This window comes from Xiphophorus couchianus, chromosome 13 (assembly GCF_001444195.1).
Source record: "Xiphophorus couchianus chromosome 13, X_couchianus-1.0, whole genome shotgun sequence".
NCBI lineage: Eukaryota > Metazoa > Chordata > Actinopteri > Cyprinodontiformes > Poeciliidae > Xiphophorus > Xiphophorus couchianus.
This window is the reverse complement of record NC_040240.1, coordinates 19,635,982-19,661,712: the sequence shown is the minus strand read 5'-3', so window position 1 is coordinate 19,661,712 and position 25,731 is coordinate 19,635,982. Positions and strand designations below refer to the sequence as shown.

Below are 25,731 nucleotides of genomic sequence, written 5' to 3'. Positions count from 1 at the left end.
AATTCCTTTTGTATTTTTAATATTTGCTGCTTTATTTTCATCACACTATACATAGTGTATAGTGTATAAAGTTTTGTGTGATTATTCTTGTTTTTATTCATAATTTTTCTCTTTTCTGCTCAGTTCATTGTGTCAAAATGCACTTTTTAAAAATTAATAATGTATTCCTTGTTAAATCTTCAAAATAGATTTTTAAAAAAATAATAGAATAGGTTTTGGACCTAAGTAGAGTCATTACTTTTATCATGCTGTGAAACTTTTTCTCTGCTTTTTCTCACTAGGTGAATATAAATTTTGTGCAATGTATGACGAAGTCCATGTCAAGGTCAAAAGTTCTTCAAAAATCCCAGATTCTGGAATTAGTATTGGTTAACTAAGAAAACAATGGTAAAAAAAAACTACCTGGTCAAATAAATACATGAAATAATTTTTATTTAAATTTTTCTCAAGATTTAATAAATTCTACTTACTCTTTTCAGATGACTGAATTATTTCTGTTAAGAAGATCATTACTTAGAGAAAATTAGCAATTGTTTTCAAACCAAACAAAACTAAATGAAAGCATACTTGCAAAAATACATTGTAAAAAGTGATTTTTTCTTATTTTTTCTAATTAATCTGATATTTGAAAAGCCATATTAAACAAATATGTCATATTTTACTGAATTGATCTTGCACTAAAACCTTATTAAGCAATGCTTTTACTACAAGTACGTATGTAGATATGTATGCACTAATTTATTGTTAGAGGTTTTGCTGTAGATCTTAATTACATCTTATTAATGTTTATGTTAAAAATATTGATTATTATTGCTTATTTCCTCCTAACAAATTTCACACGGATATTTTCGAATAAAGTACGGAACAATAATTAAATTCAGAGACTGTTTTTGGCTTCCCCTGTTAAGATAAACTGGAAGCGGAACGAAAAGTTGGGCTCCAGTTTCCCCCCGGAGCGCCACAATGAGACAACAAGTCATTAATAGCAGCGAAATAGATCGGATTCCCGTCTGTGGGCAGAATTGGATCATTTTAGCCGTAGGATGACGGTGATGTGAATGTTTACAACAACAATATGTTCAGTTCGGCCTCTTAGTTCACAGAAAGCGACCGAAGAAGAAGAAATGGATTCAGATCACAGGCTGCTGGATCTGAACCGAAGACACGGAGCAGGTTTGTAACAGATTAACAGATTTGATCAAACTGTTTTAAACGCGCTTTGTAGGTTGTTGTGTTTATTTATAGATTATTATAGGGATAAAATAAATAGTGGAGTGAATGTCAGCAGACAGAATAGAAATATCTCTTTCAGGTATTAAAACAGGATAAAACAAATAGTAAATATTTTTGTAAACATTGAGTTGTAAACAACTCAATAATGTAAACATTATTGAGTTTGTTGGAAGGAGAGATGGTGAGAATCCAACAAATGCTGGAAAGAAGCACTAAATGCATATATATGGTGCAGTTGTGGAGAAAATATTCAGCTTGTTGTTTAACTTAGAATATTAATATGGTTTAAAACATCACGTCTCACTCCAGAGGTCAGTTTGCTTTTCTTCTAGTTTTTTTGTTTCGCTGAGGAATTTAATTATGCAGCGTGAGGTGGCTGAATATTTATTTCTAATTTTGGAAAAAGCTAATTTTCTGAGAGTCGTGTGAAAAAGATTGTAAAACTGGCAAAAGTAACTTTATATAACTTCAGAATGATTCGAAATTGTTCGCCATTTATTGCTGCTAATGTTTTTATCCAGGCTGTGACTGTTATTGCGTAACCTCCTGGTCACAGCCAGCAGCCACTATAATCGAACCACTGGGAGTGAAACAGAGATTTGAAGATTCTAGATGGAAAACTAATTCTAACTAAATTAAAGATGTGATCAGTGATGTTATTTTAGCCAGAATCCTTCTGTCTCCCCCCTGCAGTGGGTCAAACACACAGCTGTCCTTCCTGATGAGCTTGTCATTGTAGAAATGATCACCTGTATTTTATTCATCTAGATCAAGAATGTTAAACTTCTTTTATTTCGAGTCACATCCACTTTATGAATTTCCTCAAAGAGTCGGTTGTGGCAGAAGGCAATAATAAAACTACCCATTAATAAGGCGCCAACACTGCAAAAACAAAATCTTACCAAGTGGTTTTGGTCTAGTTTATAGTGAAAATATATTAGTACACTTGAAATAATACAAAAATCATTTACAAATAGCTTTTCAGCAAGAAATATGAGTTTGCATGAGGTCAGCAAAGTAGTAGTTCCACTGGCTGATTATTTCAAGATATTTTCCCCCTCTTATAAGTTAATTTATCTGCCAACGGAACAAATACTTTTAAAAAAAATCAATATTAAGAAATCATTTACTTAAAGCTGGCCACCTTATCTTGCTGAAAAGTTACTTTTAAGTTAAGTTTGTCTTATTTCACTTGGCAAGATTTTATGTTTTTGCAGTGAAAATATTAAAGTTTTTTCTGTGATCGATTAGAATTTCTTAAAATGTAACAATTTTTAACATCTTTCACAGTGAAGTAATTTGGTTCTATACAAAATACTATCTAAGCACACAACTGTTATCTTAATGTTCAATTTATGTGACTCTTTAGAGTCTGGAGGTCCACATAAATACTTATGGCGGGCCGGATTTGGCCCATGGGCCTTCGGTTTGACACCTGTGATCAAGATGGATGAGTTGTATTCTGCAGCTGCACGCCTTGTGATAATCCATCCCTCCAGGATGTTTTTTGTGTTTGTTGCTGCCTGAGATTACTGATATTGGGGCATCTTTTTCAAAATGTTGCAGTCAAATTTGCAGTTTTAAAAAAAAATGTATTCCTATAAATAAACCTTAAAAAATCTTCAGTCTTCCAAAAATGTTAAAATTGATGCAGATAATCTTCCCCCCGGAAAAAGACAGGATTTTAAGCATAGTTAATATTTAAATGAAAACATTTTCAAGTACTTTCTTGAGATAGCACTATTAATACAGATAAAATCATGTCCTGAGGAGATCAAGAGAAGAATTCCTTAATGGTCATTCAATTAACATGAACTGTTTACACAATATAAGCAAATCCTACAGAACTTCTCAAAATTAGTTTTGCAGCAACAACAGAAAAAGCAAATGTTACAGTTTGGCGTCACACATACTTTCACCTTGCAGGTTCGTCTTTCAAGAGACGTCATAAAACAGGAAGTTAAATTATAAAGAGGCTAAAGGTTTTCCCAAAAATGTGTCAAAGCCCCACTCAGTTCAATACAAATACAGCTCAATAGATTAAAATATTAATCAACTTTATGGATAGTAATTAAATCTAAAATTCACATTTGTAATCTGTAGATCACACAGTATCCTGTAACGTTGTTCCTTTGTTTGCCTGTCCAGATCGTCTACGGCAGAATTTCACAGATCATCAGGATGGGAACTTTAATATGAACCAGGAGAAACAAGAACTAGTTCAGATTAAAGAAGAATGGGATGAATTGAAACCGCTGCAGATAACAGACAGCAAGAAGAAGCAGGAACGTCTGAATGTAACTGAGAACCAGGCGGCACTACAACATCAGAGGATAAAGGAAGAACAGGTGGAACTACAAGTTCTGCAGGTCAAAGAGGAACACAATGTGGAACAAGAGGTTCCGCACAGATCGCAGAACCATGTGGAGCGAGAGGATCAACACATAAAACCAGAACCAGAGGAACTGGAAATCCTGCAGGTGAAAGTGGAAGAGATGGAAATGCGTATTAGTCAGGATGAGGAGAAGGTTTCACTGAAGCAGGAGACTAGTTCCTTTGAGGATAGAGACTGTGTTGAGCCAGAACCAATCATAAATGGACCCGACACCCAGGACTCTCCAGAAGCTGAGACCCAGAATCAGGAAGGGAGCAATCCTGAAGACTCCGAATCAAGCCGGGATGAGAACCTGTATTCCTGTGACGTTTGTGATAAATATTTTACACTCAGTAGTTACTTAAACGATCACATGAGAACTCACACAGGTGAGAAGTCTTTCATGTGTCTGACCTGTGGAAAAACATTCACTCAGAGATGTAACCTGACCCGTCACATGAGAGCTCACACGGGCGAGCGACCTTATCCGTGTGAAGTGTGCGGTAAAGGTTTCAACGACAGTGGGGATTTAACTCGTCACATGAGAACACACACTGGTGAGAAACCTTTCTCGTGTCTGACCTGTGGGAAGGGTTTTACCAGGCAGATCAGCCTGACCGCTCACATGAGAATACACACGGGTGAGAAGCCTTACCCATGTTTGTCATGTGGGAAAAGTTTCACTCAAAGCAGCGCCTTAACAGTCCACATGAGAACCCACACGGGTGAAAAGCCGTATCCCTGCGGGGTGTGTGGGAAACGTTTCTCCCGGAGCTGCCACCTAAACGTCCACATGATCACTCACACAGGTGAGACATTCCCGTGTCTCACCTGTGGGAAACATTTCACCCACAACAGTGCCTTAAACGTCCACATGAGGATTCACACAGGTGAGAAGCCTTATCCATGTGGGCTATGCGGTAAATCCTTCTCTCGGAGTAGCCTACTGACTGTTCACATGAGAACGCATTCGGGAGAGAAGCCCTATCCATGCGAAGTGTGTGGGAAGTACTTCTCACGGCGCAGCCACCTGACGGATCACATGAGAACCCACACGGGGGAGAAGCCTTTCTCCTGTCAGACCTGTGGAAAGTGTTTCAGTGGCAGGCATAGTTTGAAGTTTCACATGGGGACTCACACACGAGAAAATGTTTAATCTGAGAAATCACATAGTCTGTAGTTCATTAAGATGCACTTATTGGGCACTTGTGTAAATAATTGATCTTGGAAGTTAAAAAAAGAGTACAACTTACAGTTAATTCAAAAGTAAATAATATAACAAAACTTATATTTATAACCTGTAATTTTACCTTTTAAACATTTAAAGAAAAATATATGTATATTTATAGCAAATATACCCACTATATATTTTACTCTCTACACTTATTTTTTTAAGTGTGATTATTAATGTTGGATTGTGTGTTATTTGTAGAATGGAGGTGATTGACACTGCTAACTAAAAAGTTAGTTCTGCTAACACTAAAGCACTAATCATAAACATTTCTGCTAACACTAAAGCACTAGACCAACATGGTAGTTAGTTGAAGCTAATGTTAAAACACTAAATTCAATCGTGTTGATACCCACCATGTGTTAATGTCATGACATGGAGTATGTCGCCCTATACAAGGTGAAATCTGTGGCTGCACGCCTTCAGGAGGAGATTCTTTAGAATAGACATTCCCCCTCATGGTTTCAGTTTTATAGTTGTTGAGTATTGCTAACGCTAATGCTGTTGCTCATTTTGCCTAATTGACCAGTCAGAAAGCGCACAGCACATCAAGAAGATTTTAAACTGTTTACTGTGGAACACTAATGCATTGTGGGTACAGAAAAACAGAATTTGCTGCTGCTGCATCACAGATGGAGAACAGGATGAGAACCAATAAAAAGGCTCTAAACAATTAATATATGTGAATGTTTGCATGTATGGGTTTAACACTTCTGGTTGTTCATGTCTTGTATTTGTCCGTAAACCTCATTTATTGCCACCTAAACGTCCACATGCTAAACGTGCTAGAAATTAGTTCTGCTAGTAGTAGACTAGCAGACTTTCTAAACTCCTATCTATGTTGGTTAAATACTCTTACTAAAGGAAACTTTTTTTTATCTTGGTCCCAGATTAAAATTTTGTTAGAATCTTAGAATAGAAATATTCTTTCCTGTCCCACAACGGGGACATTTCTGTGCAACGTCTACAAATTCACAGGCTCACAGAACAATTGAACATAAAAACATATACAAAACATAATAAAGAATGAAAAATACTTTACAATAAGGGCAAAATTTCGACATAAGTACCACGCAGTTAGAAAAAATACTCCAGTCCAGAGAACTTTCATAACAGTAAACATTAAAGTCTAACAAAAACAAAAAACAGAAAAAATCTGTGCTGCTTTTTCACATCACTGTCAGAATTGGCTTCTTATTTTCCATCTGCACAGCAGTTATGTTAAAGTTGTCTGAATGAAAGTGTATGAATCACACTTCATTAACTTAGATGTAGTCAATGTTGGCCATTTTTTTCTTATGAAAGGAACTAAACCTTTTTCTTTCCTTTTACAAAATCCAGGCCTCATTGAACATGGATTTTTAAAAAAACAAAAACATTTTATGGATCTGATTTTGCAAACAGTCTTTAATAGTTTGATCAAAATAACAATGGTCCAGTTGTGAACATAATTATTTTTAAACTATTAATCCGAGCAAATAATCCATCCATCGCTCCCTTCTACCGCCTCCTTTATTAAATGTTTAAACCCAAACCATGCTAGAAGACCATTACCAGAGAAACACTCTCACATTTCTGCAGGGAAGTCATGCCAGACTGAAGAATGCCAACAACAGCCTGGAGAAATACTCTGCTGACTGGAAGCGCGCCCTTTGGTCGGGCGAGATAAAATTAAATCTCACCGGCCATAAATGCATTGCTTGTGTCTGGAGAAACAAAGGAGAGAAACAGCTACACACTACAAGATTTGCAATGGAGGATTCCTCGTCGTCAATAATAAGAGATCATTAGGAGAAAGACACGGATACAAACATAGCTGAAGAACAACTCCTCAATGAATCCAATCTGCCTCCATTTATGTGTACTTATTAAATTTAAGATGGTACAAAGGCTCCATACTGTCAAAACTCTTTCCCCATGTGAACACCATTTGTGACGGGAGTAAACTTTACACACTCTGCCACTTTTTCGTCGTGTCCTGTTCTAACAGAATTCTGGTCTTAACTTTAGGAGGTTTTAGAGTCACCATTCACCCATTTCTCTCTTTGGTGCATCAAAAAACAATGTTTCTCTCACAAAGCCGCCATTGAACTGTATGTCCTGCTCCTCCCTTCTAGCACATCGGCTCATTCTCTCAAACTAGAAAAGTGACCACTCCACAGATGGATCTGTCATGTTAGAAGTTTTTTTTTAAATTAAAGAGTTAGGTGTACTCTGACTTAGCATGGCGCCCTCTGCATAAGGTGTTATTTGTTCTTTGGATAGTCACTGTATAACCCCATGGGGGCTTTTTGATGTTTTTTCCCCCATGTCCTGTTTTGAGTGTTTATTCTCTATGTAAAGTTTAATAAATGTACATAAACAAAAGAAAAAACATGGTGGCAGCTTCAATGCTTGGATTATTATTCTCTCTGCATTTGGATGCTTTGCCCACTGTAAAACATTTGAGTTGCATTTAGTTGTGTCTACTATCTAATACATTTAGCCAGTTTTAGATTTTGAACCTAAATGTGAGTTTGTGAAAGATAAACTTACAGGATTTAGTTGTGTTAACTTTTTATTAATTTTGTCAAACTACCAAGAGTTGAATAAACTGGAGTTTTCAGGTTAGCACTGAAAGAAGAAAAAGAAAAAGAAAAAGGAGTGGGCATTATTTCCCAGAATGCTTAGCGGCATGTTTTTGTATCTGAGATGGAAGTGAGTTACATTGACCTGACTCTTGTGTTTTATTAATGTTTATTTTAATGTCCTAAATGTTTCTGGGCAGAATTCATTGTCATGTTTAATAAAATTCATTTTCAGATCAGAAATTTTGTTCATGGAATTTGACACAAAAATTTAAATCCTCCTAAAGTAAAAATAAGTTTATTTTAACTTGATAATGTGAGTAAAATAACATAAATGTGTGCTCTTTAACATATTGCATATTGTGAAATAATTATTTGGTTAAATTGCAGCATTAAGTTAAAACTCACAATTCAAATTTAATGAACTTAAACAATATTTAGACAACGTGTCTCTTGTTGTAAAATCAACTTCATGAACTTCAAATTCTGAGTTAAAACCAAAACAATTTTCTTGTCAACTTAAATTTCATTTTCAGGTTAAACCATCTACAAATGTTTTACAGTGTTGCTGGAAGGATTTTTACTTTGACAATTTTACTTCTGATGCGTAACCATGGCAACATGGTTTTGTTTTTACAACTGAAAGCAGCTGATTAGCATCTCAAAAGCTCAAAGAAAGCGATTTAAATCAGAGCTGCAAAAGCAAACCTGGTGGATTAGAAATTGTTTTCCAACAACTGATTGTGTTATGAAGGACACGTTACTTTGGAATATCGTCTCTGCTGCCTGAATATTGAGCTGTTGGCATGTTAAAGTCTTCAGTCAGAGGCCTTTTCAGAGTCCTTGCAAGACTGACTGCTACCAGAGATCTTTCCTGCCCACAGCATCACCATCAACAGCAACTCTTTCAAAATACTTGAATGATAAAATGGTTCTTTACTAATCCTGTGGAAATTCAGGTATCCTGTGGCATCCATAAAAGTTACCCATTCCCAGATCAAATGGTTAAAATTCACATAATAAAAAGATAAGAAAGACAGTATGGTGCAGAAAGTGTTTTTATCTTTGTCAGTGTAAACACACACAAGGCACAATGACTTAGAGACAGAAAATATCAGAAGTAGCCTATTGTCTCCTTTTATTAGACTCAACGTTTTTTGTACTAGAGACTTTCTGATTTTAGATTTTCAAAAAAACGTTTATCAAACGTGTAAAAAATAATCTACAGAAATCCAAAAATCCCACACCAAAGCTGGTGGTTAGTGCTGAGACAAAGAGGCTGTTTGTGAAAAATTATCCAAAACGGCAATATTGCAATACCCATATTTACAGCACCATACTGAAAACGTTATGTTAGCTACACCTAAACAATTTTACAAAAACATTTTGTTATATTTAATCCATTTCCAGTATTGTTATTTTTTAAGTTCAAATTCAAGCGGAACTAAAGTTATTTCACAGTTTCTCCCAGAGCGTCACAGGGAGAAGCACGGGAGATCCAAACACAGCCTGACAGCGTTAGCTTGGCTTCGGAGACTGTCAGGAGACTCCATCTGTTCTTTTAGGCGGAGCATTTCACTGTCTGCATTAAAAATGTCTTCAGTTCAGCCTCGGAGAGCGCTAAGTAAGGAGCATGAAACTCCCGCTGAAGAAACATTTCCTGAGTTTAAAGAAATCATCGTCAAGTCCGAAGAGGAGGTCGATGGTAAGCTCAGACTGCTGGACTTCACAGCGATAGATGTGGAAAAAATACAGCGGCGCTCATTTATTTGGGTTGTTGGGAGGATTTGAGCTCATATGGTGGGTTTAGTTTAAAGTCGACACTTCTACAGCTTCATTTAATCAGGTAAATGCGGCTTCGGGCCCATTCGCCGCGGTCAAGCCAGCCCCCATTCCCAGAATATACGGCGAAGCCCACAAACGAGCCAGACGCCACATTGGCTTCGTTGTCCAGTAGAAACAATGCGTCATCGCGTCCGCCATATTGAGAGTGGCAAGGGTGCCTACATAATTGATAGAAGCGTCCTTGGAAAGTGCTTTTTTTGTTATTGATTTCAAAGAAACGCTAACGTTTACGTTCAAGTCATTTTGTTAAACCATTTCAAACACAAAAATGTATAAATTCTTCCTCTAGTAATGATGATTTAGACAAAGTTAACACCATCTTCAGTTTAAGATACAATGTTTTGGCTAAAATTCAGTTAACAGGCAAATGGATGTCTCATGGATACACAAAAAAAATTACAATAGAAAATAGCATTAAAAATAAAATGGGTAAGATTATGGAAAAAAGTTTACTTTTGTGTGTTTGTGCAGAGTAGTAAAAGTAGTCTTTTTGCAAATAGACTAGTACTGTCTTGATTATGATCATGAAACTTCATTTATTACACCTATTCTGTCTCATAAATATTGGTTAGGAGGTGAATATTTATAAACTATTTTTATTGTATCAAGAATGAGTTAACTCACTCTAAACTCGGTTTCAGTGACATCTAGTGGAGAAATAGGAGACTGTTTAGTTGAGTATAATTGGCCCAATGAGCTTTTTTTTTTAATGAAAACCCGTTTTTATGGTGACCTGCTACACTAAACATGTTCATTTTTTTGCACAAAATAAGTTTTTGATTAAGAGATTTTAGTCTGCTTTAGAATGAGCTGCTTTAGGGCCTCTTGTCACTTTAAATCCAAATAAGCCTCTGTTGGCCACAACCCCAAGCTCAACATTTACACTTGCATGTGAAAATGTTTGCAAACAGATGCACAATTATACAATTGTACATCTTAGATGAGCAGAAGTAGAGCCTCCTGTACAACCAATAAGAATGCAGCAAGTGCTTTCTGAATGGTAAATCAACAACAAAACACTTGTCTTGTCCAGCAGCCACTGTACAGCGCATACAGTGGTAAAACCAGCTGACCAAACATCCTGGATCTCAACTTGGGTTGCTAGGTGACATGCCAGGCTTGCCCTTAGGTTACAGGGCAGTGCCCATCTAATGGGACTTAACAATTGGGACACCAGACATCAAACGATATTAACTTATTGCCAAAAAACAACTGAGTGTTGTTCTAAGCACTTAAACTGTTTTTAGAAGGAGTTGAGACCCAAATGGAAGAACAGTAATGTGAAAAATGTGAATTTGGCATGACAGGTTCCCTTTAAAGTCAAGTGGGCTTTCACATTTCTAATCTTTTCTTCTTTCTCCTCATCCAGATTTGCCTCAATTTTATGACAGTAAAGACGACCAGCAGCCCTCTAGCCAGGAGAAGAAAACCAGTTTGGACGAGGAGGAACCAGAACCTCTTCTGATGAAACAGGACCAAGAGGAACAAGAGGAGCAGGTGGAGCTGGTACATCTGGAGATAAAAGAGGAAGAGGAGGAACTCTACATTAGTCAGGATCAAGAGAGCGTTGTGTTGAAGCAGGAGATCGATACGTCAACGATGACTCTTTACAATAAGAAAAAATCTGCTTCTAAACGTAACCAGGAAGTTCCTGAATCTAAGAAACAGGATCCCGAAGGCCCTGGATCCAGAAAAGACGAAGAACCAAAACAAAACAGCTTCCTGAAAACTCATACATTCAAGAATCTATACTCCTGTAAAATTTGTGGCAAAATTTTCCCTCAAAACAGTCACTTAACGAGACACATGAGAATTCACACAGGTGAGAAGCCGTTTTCATGCGTCACCTGTGGAAAATGCTTCAGTCAGAAAGGTAACTTGGCGTATCACATGAAGGGTCACACCGGCGAGAAGCCCTTCTCGTGCATCACCTGTGGAAAAAGCTTCAGTTTCAAAAGTATTTTACTCATTCATTCAAGAATTCACACGGCTGAAAAGCCCTTCTCATGTCTGACCTGTGGAAAAAGCTTCACCCAGAAAAGCAGTTTGACGTATCACATGCGGGTTCACACGGGTGAGAAGCCGTTCTCCTGCATGTTCTGTGGAAAAACCTTCAGGCAAAGATCGAAATTAACTCGGCACACCAGAATCCACACTGGCGAGAAGGCGTAAAACTGAAGCATCGAGGTGCTTTTGAAACTCAACTGTTCAGAATCTGGAGTGATTAATACGTAATCACAGCTTAACTACATTTTTCTGACGAAGAAAAATAAGAATCGCACTAAAATATTAATTACAGTAATGTAATGTCTTTCTGCCAAATTTGACTTCCCAGTTTAAAGGGAGGTTCAATCGGCGAACCAAACAGTGCTGATGTTTGATCTTTTTGTCTTCCTTTGCATGGATCTTCATTGACTTCAAAGCAAGTCTGACTTTTGATGTTTTTCCAGTGTATTTTTTTTCATATGCAGACTGTTTTGAAGAAGGTTTAGTTTAGAGAATGTGTTGATAAAATTATTTAAATGTCTGATTTAAAAATGTCTTGGAATAAATTTTAAAAAATGTCTGTAGGTTTTACAGAACAAAATGGACTGCTTGTGAGTTTTTCCTCACAACAAACATGAAATCCTGGTTGCTACTAGGGACCATTGAAGTTTAAATACATGAAAGCATAACTGACATTTTAATGTGAATGTTTTCCTTCGTGTTCAGTGTTATGAATAGAAAAGGAATAAAAACCTGGTTGAATACGCATCATTGTTGTCTCTGGAGTTTTTTAAAAACAAGTTTTAAGAATTAAAACTAAGAGTTTTAATCTTGTCATAATGGATGTTTAAAGTTTGAAATGACAATCCGATTTATGATTAATTGACACAAAAGAATCAGCTAATTTATTTCAGCAGGTTGTTAAAAACCTATGGTTGTGGTTAAACGTTTAAGCAGTTATATTTGATCGAAATGTGAAAATAGCACAGAAATTTTCTTGTAGCAATTAAGCAACAAATTATCACTTAATTTTCTCTGCAGGGACATGTGAGTAACGGATTAAATATTATTGCACAAAAGACTTATAAATAAAATGACAAAAAAAGTATAAACTTGTATAACACAAGCAACAAATTAATGTGTCCATGTAAAACGTACGGAGCATTAAGGACCAGGCTTGGGAAACTTTACACTAGACTGCTGCCGAAAACATTACAGTGAAAGAGCGGCACACTTTCTGGCGGCATTCCTTTTTCATTTCTTAAAGGCTGACGTTTTATGTTTTTATACTTTTAAATAAGAATGATTGACATGAAACAAGCTCCTATATCTTGCTGCAAAGTTATTTTTATATTTTTCCAAGTCTATTAAGATATTTGGACAAGAAACTAGACAAAACTTCTTGGTAAGATTTTGTGTTTCTGCAGTGTACCATAATTTTTGTCCAAACCTGTTTTAGATTTTGTTGAATCAAAATTCAAAAATAATGTTTTTTTAAGAGTTAATTTTTAGTAAAGTTTTATTCATTACTTTTATCAGTTGTGGATAATTTTCTGTCAGTGACCACTGTGGGCTTTTCGTTCATTAATTGGTGCGTCAATACTATAAGCAGAAAATGCACTAAAATAAAATCAGAGATGCTTAAAAATAAATGCTGCTAAAAAAACCCATTAATGGATTATTGAGAGATTAGTGATAATCATTAGTTGCAGCCATAGTTTTATAACTGAACTGTAAGTAAAGCATCAATAGAGCCATGTAGCAATTACAGTGAAAAATAATTTATTTTACACACATTTAAAAGCTTTTCTTTTTTTCATTATCAGAGCTTCCCAAATTTTGTGTATCAACAGTAAATGAGTTTTTCACTGACCAACATTTCCATGATCAGGAGAGGAACAGTAGTGCAGTCCAGGAGGACCCGGAACCGGAACATCTGCAGATGAAACAGGAGCAAGCAGAACTTCAACATCTACAGATCTACTGTAGATAAAAGACCAAAAAGAACCAGAACACCTACAGATAAAACATGAAGCGCAGGAACTATGCATCGGTCAGGAAGAAGAGACGCTTGTGCCGAAGCAGGAGACCAATACCTTCACACTGACTCCAGCTAATTAGAAAAAAATGCCACACTGAACCAGAACCAAATGGAACCCAAATTATCTTACAGGTTGCTTCTGAAGCTGAGAGCCAGGAGCAGGTCTGTGTGACAACAGGGGACGAAGACCCAAAACAGAAAATTAAAAGATGTCAGAAAACCAGTTCTCAACTGCAAGAAAACTCTCACAGATAAGAAGCTGTATTCTTGTCAAATTCATGATAGTTTGTTTTTTCAAAAGAGTCACATGACGAGAACTCACACAGGTGACAGTCCTTTTTCATGCATCACCTGTGGAAAAAGTTACAGTCAAAAAACTGGTTTAGTTTATAACAAGAGAGCTCACACAGGTGAGAGGCCTTAGGTAGGTATTAGTTGTGGAAGAAGATTCACTTCTAAACGTAATTTAACTAATCACATGTGACCCACACAGGAGAAATGAAGCAAACCAATCACAGTTCAACCAATCACAAAAAGAAAGCCTACTAGGCGTGCCGTGGTGGCGGATGGGTTAGCGCGACCCACATTCAGAGGCAACGTAGCCTCGACGTGGCTGTCTCGGGTTCGACTCCCGGACCCGACGACGTTTACCGCATATCTTCCCCCCTTTCCTGTCAGCCTACTTTGAAAAAGGGACACTAGAGCCCACAAAAAGACCCCTTGCGGGGCGATAAAACAAAACAAAAAGAAAGCCTACTAAAATAGCTTGAAAAGTTTAGTGGACTCCAGGTATTTAACAAATAGTTAAATTGTGTAAATCTAAAGTGTCTATTTTAACAGCTGAAACAGCAAATATGCAATAATACGCACAGTGGGAACTGACTTAGCAGTAGCACAGAAGCTAACATCTATACTTTTTCAAATCGCTGGTCTTACAATCAATCTGTCAAGTAGTAGTGCACTCAGTTAGGCCAGCTTCCCAAGCTGCAGTTTTGTTTATGTTCTTTAGATCTACAAAATATTTGATTCTTCAAAAGAGTCAATGAATAGATGAATCTACGAATACTGAACCACGAATAGAAAGGGGTCCAGTGTAATACTCCAATAGTCCTCATCATTTTTAGATTGATACTTTAAGACAACTGATTACAATTAACTAACTCCATTTAAAATGTAATCATGTAACTTTTTGAATTACTTGAATAATGTAAGTACACTTACATTTGTTTTCAATTGTTATTTGAATCTGTAAATGTCTGTAAATTCAACTTGCTATGTCTAGATGCTGCTTTTAGCAGATTGTGATGTACGTAGTAATTACAATGACTTTTTAAAGGTAACTGATTTACACCAACTTTTATTGCCTTTTTATGATGTATTTTGGTTGCATTAAATAAAATCAGGCAACTAATCAACTCTATGTTGGCCTTTTTATTATATTTTTATATATATTTCAACAATTTACCACTAAAATGAAAAAAGAAGACCATCATCATGGTAAACTGACTTTATTACAAGAGACTTAAAAATAGTTTCACTGACAGTCACTTTCATAACAGAAGTTGAATCTATATCAAAATATTTTCAAACATCCTAAAAACTAAAAACCTTCTCAAACTGTGTAACTGATGAAAAAGACATAGGTAGAACAACAACCAGTTTGTTTAGCTTTAACAAATATGTCAGTAAAGATATTTCAACAAAAAATGTAAAATATCTCAGTCATCCTTCCAAAATCAGAAATAAATATAAAATTTAAAATTTATAAAATGTTAAATTTGCATACATTTAAGTATCTTTAATTACAAGTCTTTTTTAATGTCACTGTATTTACATTAAAAGGAAAGTTACAGAGGAACTTGTTCACTTTAAAACATCTCATCTGTGATTCCTCGTGTGATCACATAAACTCCTTTTAGTCCTGAAACTCTTTCCACAGGTCCCACAAAGGAAAGGTTTCTCACGTGTATGACTTTTCAAGTGAGAATTTAAACTATTTTTGGTAGACAGACCTTTTCCACAGATCCCACAGGAAAAAGGTTTCTCACCTGTATGAGTCCTCATGTGATAAGTTAAAACAGATTTATATCTGCAATTTTTCCCACAGGTCCCACATTCGAAAGGCTCCTTGCCTGTATGAGTTCTTGCGTGAGAAGTTAATCCATCTTTTGTAGGAGACTGTTTTCCACAAATTTCACATGAGAAAGGTTTCTCACCTGTGTGAGTTCTCATGTGTTGAGCTAAATTGGTTTTACTGATGAACCTTTTTTCACAGCACTCGCATGTGAAAGGCTTCACACCTGTATGAATCCTCATGTGACAAGTTAAATTGTTTGTTGTAATGAAACTTTTTCCACAAATTTCACATGAGAAAGGCCTCTCGCCTGTGTGAATTCTCATGTGAGAAGTTAAACTATTTCTGTCATTAAAACCCTTTCCACAAGTCATACATGTGAAAGGCTTTTCACCTGTGTGACCTCTCATGTGACTAGTCATGTGACCTTTTTGAGTGAATTTTTTTCCACAAGTCATACACGAGAAAGGCTTCTCACCTGTATGAATCCTAATATGAGAAGTTAAACAAGACCTGCTTCTGAAACTTTTTTGGCAGGTCACACATGTGAACGGCTTCTCTTCTGTGTGAGTTTTCATGTGAGTAGTTAAATTAGTTTTATAAATGAATGTTTTTTCACAGCTTTTACACGAGAATGGCCTCTCTCCTGTATGAGTTCTCATGTGAGAAGTTAAAACCCTACTTTCCCTAAAACTCTTTCCGCACATCAAACATGGGAATGGCTTCTCACCAGTATGAATCATCATATGCATTGTCAAGTGACCTTTTCGAGTAAAGGCTTTGTCACAAATTTTACAGGAATATATATATAGTTCCCTGTGAGTTTTCTTGTGGGTATGTTTTAAACCCTCAGAAGTAACTTTTTGCCCTTTGGTTTTCTGACATCTCTTGTTTTGCTTCTGCTCTTTTTCTCTCTTTTCTCCTGGGTCTTCAGAATTGTTTCCTTCCTGATAATGGTTATCTTCAGGAGAAGCATGAGAGACAAGTTGGTTCCTGTTTGATTCTGTTTCATTGTTTATTATTTGCACGTTAAGAGGAGTCACCAAAATGTCTCCAGTCTCCTGTTTAATCACAAACTGCTCTTCGTACTGAGTGATGCAGCGTTGATCCTCTTCATCTTTAAACTGCTGTTGTTCTGGTTCCTCTTGTTCTGGTTTTATGTGGAGATGTTCTGAATCTTCTTGTTCCTGTTTTATCTGTAGATGTTCCAGTTCCTCTTGCTCGCACTTTATCAGTAGATGTTCTGGCTCTTTTTGCTCCTGTTTTATCTCCACAGATTCAAGTTTTACTTCATTTAAAGTCAAGTTCTCATCCTGGGTGTTGAGTTCAGTAATCACTCCAGATTCAGCGAGTTCATTCACACAGTGTTGTGGGAGATCTGGACAAAAAAAGACAACACAAGCGTATAAATTTCAGTAAAATATAAACTTCACTTTAATCCCATCATGCATCTAAATAGGCTGGACATCTGGCCCAAGGGCCTTTGGAAAAAAACCTCCGCATCTGTCGATAAAAAGTGCCTTTAAACATCTACATTAAGTTCCAACTAGCAACATTTAATATTAAATGTTGAGTAAAACACCATTCCTGTATGCAAATAATTATTACTTGGCACACAAAACTGAATGAAAGTGACAAGGTATGAGAGTTGCATGCCTCAAAATTTGTTTAAGAGCATGAAGATAGAAAGTGATGACACTAAAAACATTTGACATTTTGGTCGAATGTGACAGCAACGTGCAAAATTAATCATGATGTAAAAGTGACTGATTTATATCTGCTGCCTTTGCAAACACAAAATACACACATTATCTGAAAATAAAATAATAAAATAAATAATGTTTAAATATGAACTACACTTGGCCTTCCGCCTGTGCTCTCTGTAATAGAGACAAAAAATATTCTGGAGCGTGAATGAGAGCAATTCTGAAATATCTGTAAAAACCCTGTCTGATTTTTCCCTGTTTTTCCCCACAATAGATCTATTTTTCTCAACAAGTTTCTCTGCTTACCTGCGAAGAACCTGCATCATCGTCCCTACAGCTGGTCTCTGGTCTAATGTCTCCTTTCTAAATACGCACCTTCCAATGTGGCAATGAAAATCTCGTTCCTATATGTGGAAAGCAATGGCAAACACAACCTCCTCACAAAAATGAAGTAGGATTAGGTTTCATCCTGACTAACTGTCGGTGGAAATGATCACTGCCTATTTCTTTGTTAAATGTGTCTAATGACCCTTTTACTCAGGCAGACAACTAAATAAAAACTTTCACAGGTATAATCATTCCTCTTCTTTAAATTAATGGCATCTAACTCTGCTGGTCATCGCTGAGATTCTAATGTGGAGAATGATAAGTCCAAGTGTAAAAGTGGGCCGAAGACACCATAAAAAGATCCATTCTCTCCAGCATTGTTCATTAAAATGGTACAGCAATATTGATGTAGAAAAGAAAATATGTATACAATAGGCACATTTAAAGATATTCTAGACTGTTGCATTCAGCAAATACATGTTCTCTCAATACTTTAAGTATTTTTAAAAGCAAGTACTTACTTTGACTCAAGTTAAATGTTGTAGTTTTTAAAAAAAATTTCTACTAGAATACATTTTTGTAATTTTGACATTATATGATGGACAGTAAGTAGTTCAGGTCACGGTTGATGATTTAAAGTATTTTATATTCAGCTGGAGCCTATTTGTTATTCCAGTCATATAATTTGGTGCAACAGCCCTTTAAATACGATGCCGAGTTTAGCGTCGGTGCCAAAACAATTTTCTTTAACTTGTCCAATCAGTAAAAGGCTAGGCTGTTTCATACCAACTCGGTCTAAGATAATCAGGGGAGTCCGGGAGAAATCCAGCAGTCTGCGATGATCATCCATCTCTTCCTCCGACTTGACGATGATTTCTTTAAACTTCGTTAATGTTTCTTCAGCAGCAGTTAACGGCTCGTTGATAAACTCTCTCTGGCGCTGAACTGAAGACATTTTTACTGCAAACACTCGAATATTTACCTAAAACATCAAATCCGTATTCAAACTACATTCTAACACAGACATGGGCAAACTACGGCCCCCGGGCCGTATACGGCCCGTTAGGCTTTTTAATCCGGCCCGCCGAACTTGTCCAAATTATCGTAAAAACCCATGGATGTGTAAAATCCTGTTTCATTTCCCTTTCCCCTGCAATACCCTCGTTTCCCCGATAGACGGCGCACTAGTCTAGACACACTTTCCAGCTGACATTTCCCCCCTTCGGTAAAAATGAGCGGACCAAAGAAAAGAAAAGTGGACACTGAGTGCCGAGTGTTTAAAAAGGAGTGGACAACAAAATATTTTTTTACTGATGTCCGATCAACGGCTGTATGTTTGATATGCCAAGAAACGGTTGCAGTTTTCAAAGAGTACAATATCAGCCGTCACTTTGCCACAAAGCATGCTAACTATGCTAGCAAGCAGTCAGCACAGGAACGGGCGGCTACTGCTCAGAGGTTGGCAGCTAATTTACAGACTCAGCAGAATTTTTTTCACCGACAAACTGCGATCCAGGAGTCAAGTACCAAGGCAAGTTTTTTGCTGGCATTCAAGTTAGCAAAGGCTAGCAAGCCTTTATCCGAAGGCGAGTTTTTGAAAGAATGCATAGTAGACACAGCAGATCTCTTGTGTCCGGAAAGCAAAGGCAAGTTTGAAAAAATCAGCTTGTCACGCAGGACAGTGACTCGGCGTGTGGAACTGATTGACGAAGATCTAGTCAGCGAGTTAAACAAAAAAGCGGAGTCCTTTAATTTATATTCACTAGCACTGGATGAAAGCAACGACATGAAAGACACTGCTCAGCTCCTAATTTTTATCCGAGGGATAAATGACAGTTTTGAGATAACGGAGGAGCTTTTGAGCATGGAATCGCTGAAGGGGAAAACGCGAGGAGAGGACTTATATGAACAGGTGTCTGCTGTCATCGAGAGAATGAAGCTGCCTTGGAGTAAACTTGCCGGTGTCACCACGGATGGATCGCCAAATTTAACTGGAAAAAACGTTGGGTTGCTGAAGAGAATCCAAGATAAAGTGAAAGAAGAAAACCCTGACCAGGATGTTATTTTTCTTCACTGCATCATTCATCAAGAATCTCTGTGTAAGTCTGTATTGCAGCTTAATCATGTTGTGGATCCAGTTGTAAAACTTGTTAACTTCATACGAGCAAGGGGACTTAATCACTGTCAGTTCATTGCGTTCCTAGAGGAAACCGATGCGGATCACCACGACTTACTTTACCACTCTCGTGTCCGCTGGTTAAGTTTGGGGAAAGTCTGCCAACGAGTGTGGGAGCTCAAAGAGGAGATTCGTTCGTTTTTGGAGCTAATGGGGAAATCCGACGAATTCCCTGAGCTGAGCGATGAGGACTGGCTTTGTGACTTTGCGTTTGCTGTGGACATATTGTCACACATGAATGAGCTGAACGTTAAGCTGCAGGGGAAAGATCAGTTTGTGCACGATATGTACACAAATGTGAGAGCCTTCAAATCCAAGCTGATTTTATTCTCCAGGCAAATGTCAAACAAATCTTTCGCTCATTTTCCCACACTGGCCATTCAGAAGGCCACCCGAAACGTGAAGAAATACTGCAAATCACTGGACGACATGCACAGAGAATTCTGCCGTCGGTTCACTGATTTTGAAAAAATTGAAAAGTCACTTCAGCTGGTGTCCTGTCCCCTGTCACAAGACCCCGAAACAGCACCGCATGAGCTGCAATTGGAGCTGATCGATCTTCAGTCTGACTCCGTCTCAAAAGAGAAGTTCCGATCTCTTAAACTGAATGACTTTTACGCTTCACTTAACGAAGCCACATTTCCAAACCTCCGGAGGACGGCACAGAAGATGCTGGCATTGTTTGGCTCGACCTACGTGTGTGAGCAGACTTTCAGCGTCATGAACATCAACAAAGCCCGATACAGATCCCGGTTAACTGACCAACACCTCAGATCTATTCTGAGAATTGCCACAACAAAACTAACTCCAGACTTTGATGCACTGGCAAAAAAAGGAGAACAACAACACTGTTCCCACTGAAATGTGAGTTTTTCTACTGTTATGAAAAAAATAGCAACTTGCGCATTTACGCACAGCAGCGGTATACAGTAGCTTAATTAACATGCCGCACATCGCTCTCATTTTAAAGACCCCTTCCTTTCGTTGGGTAATAATATGTTCTGAATGTTGAAAGTGATTCCATTGATTTTTTTTCCCACTAAATGTTGATTTCTTTAAATTTTTTTTAATACATTTCAATCCCCAGGTTTAATCAATTACATTGCTTGTCCAAATGCTCCTGGCCCGGCCCCTCTGTCAAATTTTAGAACCCATTCTGGCCCGCAAGTCAAAAAGTTTGCCCACCCCTGTTCTAACACAAGGAACGCTGACGCCTTCTCTGTGCTCTGTTAGCATTTCCTGTGTGTTTCACTGTGGCGCCACTGAAGAAACTGTGAAAGAGTTTTAGTTCCGCGTTGAATTTTCAAGTCCCCTCGAACGACCTCTATTTTATAATTCTCTTAATAATGTGATTATTTAGAAGTATTTATTTTTCAGTACTTTGATTCTCTAAGTGAAAGACACTATACAGGCTAAGACACAAAGAATGACCGTTAATTACTGAAATTTTGCTCTGACATCTAATATATTTTTAAAAATATTTAGTATTTAAATATTAAAACATTTAATTCAGAATCAAAGTGTTACATGAAACTATGCAGCTTTTATACAGTTGTATATGTACACACGCACAATGACTTTTGTGTATATATATATATATATATATATAAAATATATATATATGTGTGTGTGTGTTCCTTTAATACACACTGTTAATATCCTGCTTGAAAACACAATTTTAAATCCATTTTATTTTAGACTCCTATTAATACTAAAATCTTGATTTAAAATGTAAAATTAGCAGGATAGTGTTAATTTTAAGAATGATTGTTTTCTGTGTGTTTCACTGTGGCTCCACAGAAGAAACTGAACAATTTTTTTTGGTTCTACGTTAAACTTTCCAGTCACCCCAGAACCACATCTTTTTTACATAGGTCTGGTAAAAAATTTGAATATTATTAAATCATTTTCTGAGGGACTCTCAAAATCCACTGCTAAACTGAAAAAATAAGACCATCATGATGATAAATTGCACTTTATTTTATAAGAGCTACAAATTATTTTACTGACAGTAAAACTATTTGCATCTACAGTATATCACCAATACATTTACTAACACAAATGCAGCTTCTCCACAGATTAGTTATACACAGACACACACACATATATACAGTATATATAGTATATGTGTGTGCAAGTTTTATATCTGCAAGTTTTGTTATTGCAGAGTCCTTTGGTTTGGTGCAGCGACAATTTAAAGAGGATGTCATGTTCAGAGTCGCCCCGGACAATTTTCTCTAACCTGTATCATCAGTAAAACGTGAGGGTGGTTCCTACCTATTCGGTGTAAGATTATCTGGGGTAATCGGGAGAAATCCAGCAGTCTGCGATGATCACCCATCTCTTCCTCGGACTTGACGATGATTTTATAAAACTCCGTTAATGTTTCTTCAGCAGGAGTTAACTGCTTGTTGATTAACTCTCTCTGGGGCGGAACTGAAGACATTTTAACAGCAAACAGTCAAATATTTTACCCAAAACACCAAACCTGAATTCAAACTACATTCTAACAGAGGGGAAGCTAACGCTGCTACCTACTCTGTTTTCATTTCTCGTGTTTCACTGTAGCTCCACGGAAGAAACTAAGAAGACTTTTAGTTCCGCTTTAAATTTTCTGATATTTGTGTGTGTGTGTGTGTGTGTTACTTAAATTACTTCATTATTCATTTATTTAATTATTTATCTATTTATTTTTATATATATATATATATTTTGTGTTGAAAATTTATTAATCTGGGACCTGAGTACAAATTTTGTACCACAAACCCAAGCTGGTATGACGATGAAAAAAATCCTTGAATCCTTAACATCTAGAAAAAAAACATCTGAAGCACAAATTCTGTGTAAAGGATGACAAGACAAATAGGTAAAAATAACTTTACTAATTAGAATAGCTTTAACAAGGATGCTATCAATAAAGGTATCTAAACCAAAAAGGTAAACCATCTCAGGTATGATCAAGATTTAGTCAACCTAATGCCTACATTGGTGCCATATTATAATCAGCAAGATTTCAAGAGCAACTTGATATTTGAGGTTCACATTATGCTGTCTCATGTGTGAATTCTCATGTGAATAGGTAAGCTCTTTCTGCTAGTGAACCTTTTTCCACAGATTCCACATGAGAAAGGCCTCTCACCTGTGTGACTTCTTATGCGAGCAGTTAAACCCCTTCTTTCCCTAAAACTCTTTCCACAAGTGGTACATGTGAAAGGCTTCTCACCTGTGTGACCTTTCGTGTGATCAGTCAAATGACCTTCATCCTCTTTATGTATACAGCATTGTTGGCAATCTGGAAAAAAAGATAAAACCAAGGCTTATTGATTTAAATAAAAAATGCATTCTTCCATCCATTGTTCCCATATCACAACCCATAAGGCGGGAGGCGCCCCAGTCCAACAACGAGACCCCGAGCACCTCCCAAAAAGTCATGGCAGGTGTTCATCAGGCCTGTCGGGATAACCACTGAACAGAATTTGATTTAGGAGCCCCTCTTCCTGCTAAGAACATCAGCTTCACTAACAGTGTTTCAATATAAATTTTGTGGAAACTGGGAGACGGGGTGGAGTTTAAATGACTTGGCTTAAAAGCAATCAGTGATCACTGTAATTTGGTGAGATGTATAAGTTAACAAACAGAGGTCAAACACGAATATTAAACTCATGGCATCAGATTGTAGCTATGATAAAACATAACTCTAACTGAGAAGATTGTTATTTGCACTTTTACAAAGTAAACTTGTCAGCTCCTTTAAATCTTGAATTTAATTGTTAAACAATTTTAAATATTTTACTTTATCTATCCTGAAACAATTGCATTAAATTTAACAGCATTGACATTCTCAATATACAAATGTTAAAATGCTAAATCAATTAAATGTTTTAATACATGAAAATAGCAAGTTTTTTGGAGGAAAACCTGTTCACAAAGGAAGGAACTGCATTAGTTTATGTTTTTTTAAAGGCTGCTATAATTGATGTGTATTTGCATATAAAATAAGTAAACAATATTTAATTTACAATCGGTGTCATATGATAGCTCTCAGTATGATGTTGAGAGAACAAAATAGCTCTTGTATTCAAAAAGATTGGGCATCCCTAATCTTAAATAAACTGAAATATAAAATTACACAAACAATATAACTAAAACTAAACAATGTACATACAAACTATAACTAGTATGAAAAAAGATGGAGCCGAGATAAGGGTGCCACAGATCACAAACTGTAATTTTGATATTACAAAATGAATAGTAAATAGTCCAGGCCCAGTAGTTTTGTTATTGCAGAGTCGTTTGGTTTGGTGCAGCGACAATTTAAAGAGGATGTCATGTTCAGAGTCGCCCCGGACAATTTTCTCTAACCTGTATCATCAGTAAAACGTGAGGGTGGTTCCTACCTATTCGGTGTAAGATTATCTGGGGTAATCGGGAGAAATCCAGCAGTTTGCGATGATCATCCATCTCTTCCTCGGACTTGACGATGATTTTATAAAACTCCGTTAATGTTTCTTCAGCAGGGATAAACTGCTTGTTGATTAACTCTCTCTGAGGCGGAACTGAAGACATTTTAACAGCAAACAGTCAAATATTTTACCCAAAACACCAAACCTGAGTTCAAACTACATTCTAACAGAGGGGAAGCTAACGCTGCTACCTACTCTGTTTTCATTTCTCGTGTTTCACTGTAGCTCCACGGAAGAAACTAAGAAGACTTTTAGTTCCGCTTTAAATTTTCTGATCTCCTATTAATCTCCTCTTTTAATAAAGTGATGTTAAATAAATTAGAATATTAATTAAAAGTAGTGTCTTTTCCAGTACATCACTTTACTAAGTGAAACACACTATAACTTAAAACACAAAGTATGATGTTTTCAACCATATACAATGAACAAATTAATTATAAGAATTTTGCGCATACACAGCTAAAGAAAACACCCTTTTAAAGATTAGAATATTAAATAACTATAAAAAATCCTTCAATACAAAAATTAGAGCAACATGAGATTATGTTTAAAGCTGTCAAGATTAATTGGGCAAAATTTGTATTCATGTCAACATTACGTTTTTTAACTATTTTATGAACCAAAAACTTAAACTCACAAAATAAATTTACCAACATTCTCAATACTCCAAACAATAACAGATGTAATTATGTTGTCTTGTTAACTATTAACTCAGTCTTATTTTACACTTCATAGTAGAAAATGCATTTCAGTATAATTCAGCCATTTTATTTATTTGATATTTTTGTATCAGTGGAAAAGGTTAATTTATTGCTGTAACAAAAAGCAGAACTGCTTCAAAGTCATCACATTAGCTGTAGGTATAAAACACTACTCTAACCTGTCTGAAACATCTCACAGGACACACAACATATGAAGCCCAGATCAGATTACATCTGAACAAAAAGGATTTATTAAACCCATGTCTGGACTCAAGAATGCAACTGGGAGTCTTGCCAAAACCAACAAAGGAATGGGAGAAGTTGCAAACCACTCAATGAGTGTTCAGGGTGTTGCAGTGCTCCGCACCTCCCCACAGCCATCCTGCAAAGTTAGAACGGATCCTAATTAAGAGTCAAAATGCACTACAAGATTGAAAAAAAAAAAGATTATGGTGGTAAATTGACTTTATTATATAAGAAGTACAAATAGTTGTAATGACAATCACTTTTGTAAGAGAAATGGAATTTATATCACTTATACATTTACTAACATCTTTTAAAAATCCTCAAACAAAAACTCTGTATAATGAATGAAAGACAAGAAAATAAAAATTATTTTACAATTCAGAATAGCTTTAACAAGGATTTATGTATTTAAACCAAAAATAGTAAAATATCTGCAGTATCAACATGATTTAGTCAACCTTATGCCTGCGTTGTTGAAATCTTATAATCAGCATGATTTCCTTCCTGAATTAGAAACAGAGAAAATAATGAAAATAATAATGTGTGATAATTAGATTCAAATACAGAAAACATTATGAATCCCAATGGGCAATTACCGGTCCATACATCAACTCTTAACATGAATCCACTAACAGAAAACATTTAAATAATTGAACAAAAACTCTGTATAAATACAGCAAAAGATAAACATAAGATTTTATAAGCTTTACATTATAATTCTGAACATTTAAACCATTTATTCCTTCAACACACCCTTCAAA

The 25,731-nt window shown here is 36.4% G+C and overlaps 2 protein-coding genes across 6 annotated transcripts; one reads left to right on the top strand and one right to left on the bottom strand.

The window, feature by feature from the left end:
- The first annotated feature begins 759 nt into the window (after positions 1-759).
- Positions 760-12,004, top strand: LOC114155786 (gastrula zinc finger protein XlCGF57.1-like). 2 transcript variants are annotated; one of them, XM_028035880.1, is made up of 3 exons: positions 769-1,173; positions 3,382-4,708; positions 11,032-12,004. In XM_028035880.1, exons 1-3 carry the CDS (start codon positions 1,059-1,061, stop codon positions 11,420-11,422), a joined length of 1,833 nt encoding a protein of 610 aa, XP_027891681.1. In that variant the 5' UTR covers positions 769-1,058; the 3' UTR covers positions 11,423-12,004. The 2 variants fall into 2 exon arrangements, with proteins under 2 accessions (XP_027891680.1, XP_027891681.1); XM_028035879.1 differs by lacking the exon at positions 11,032-12,004 and having other exon boundaries at positions 760-1,173; positions 3,382-7,648.
- LOC114155779 (gastrula zinc finger protein XlCGF57.1-like) lies at positions 10,653-24,273 on the bottom strand. 4 transcript variants are annotated; one of them, XM_028035867.1, is made up of 3 exons: positions 23,958-24,273; positions 13,110-13,172; positions 10,653-10,762 (listed from the first exon to the last, which is right to left on the bottom strand). In XM_028035867.1, exons 1-3 carry the CDS (start codon positions 24,124-24,126, stop codon positions 10,662-10,664), a joined length of 333 nt encoding a protein of 110 aa, XP_027891668.1. In that variant the 5' UTR covers positions 24,127-24,273; the 3' UTR covers positions 10,653-10,661. The 4 variants fall into 4 exon arrangements, with proteins under 4 accessions (XP_027891668.1, XP_027891667.1, XP_027891665.1 ...); XM_028035866.1 differs by lacking the exons at positions 10,653-10,762; positions 13,110-13,172 and adding an exon at positions 14,769-16,729 and having other exon boundaries at positions 23,958-24,250; XM_028035864.1 differs by lacking the exons at positions 10,653-10,762; positions 13,110-13,172; positions 23,958-24,273 and adding exons at positions 14,769-16,729; positions 21,838-22,135.
- Between the last annotated feature and the right edge of the window lie 1,458 nt (positions 24,274-25,731).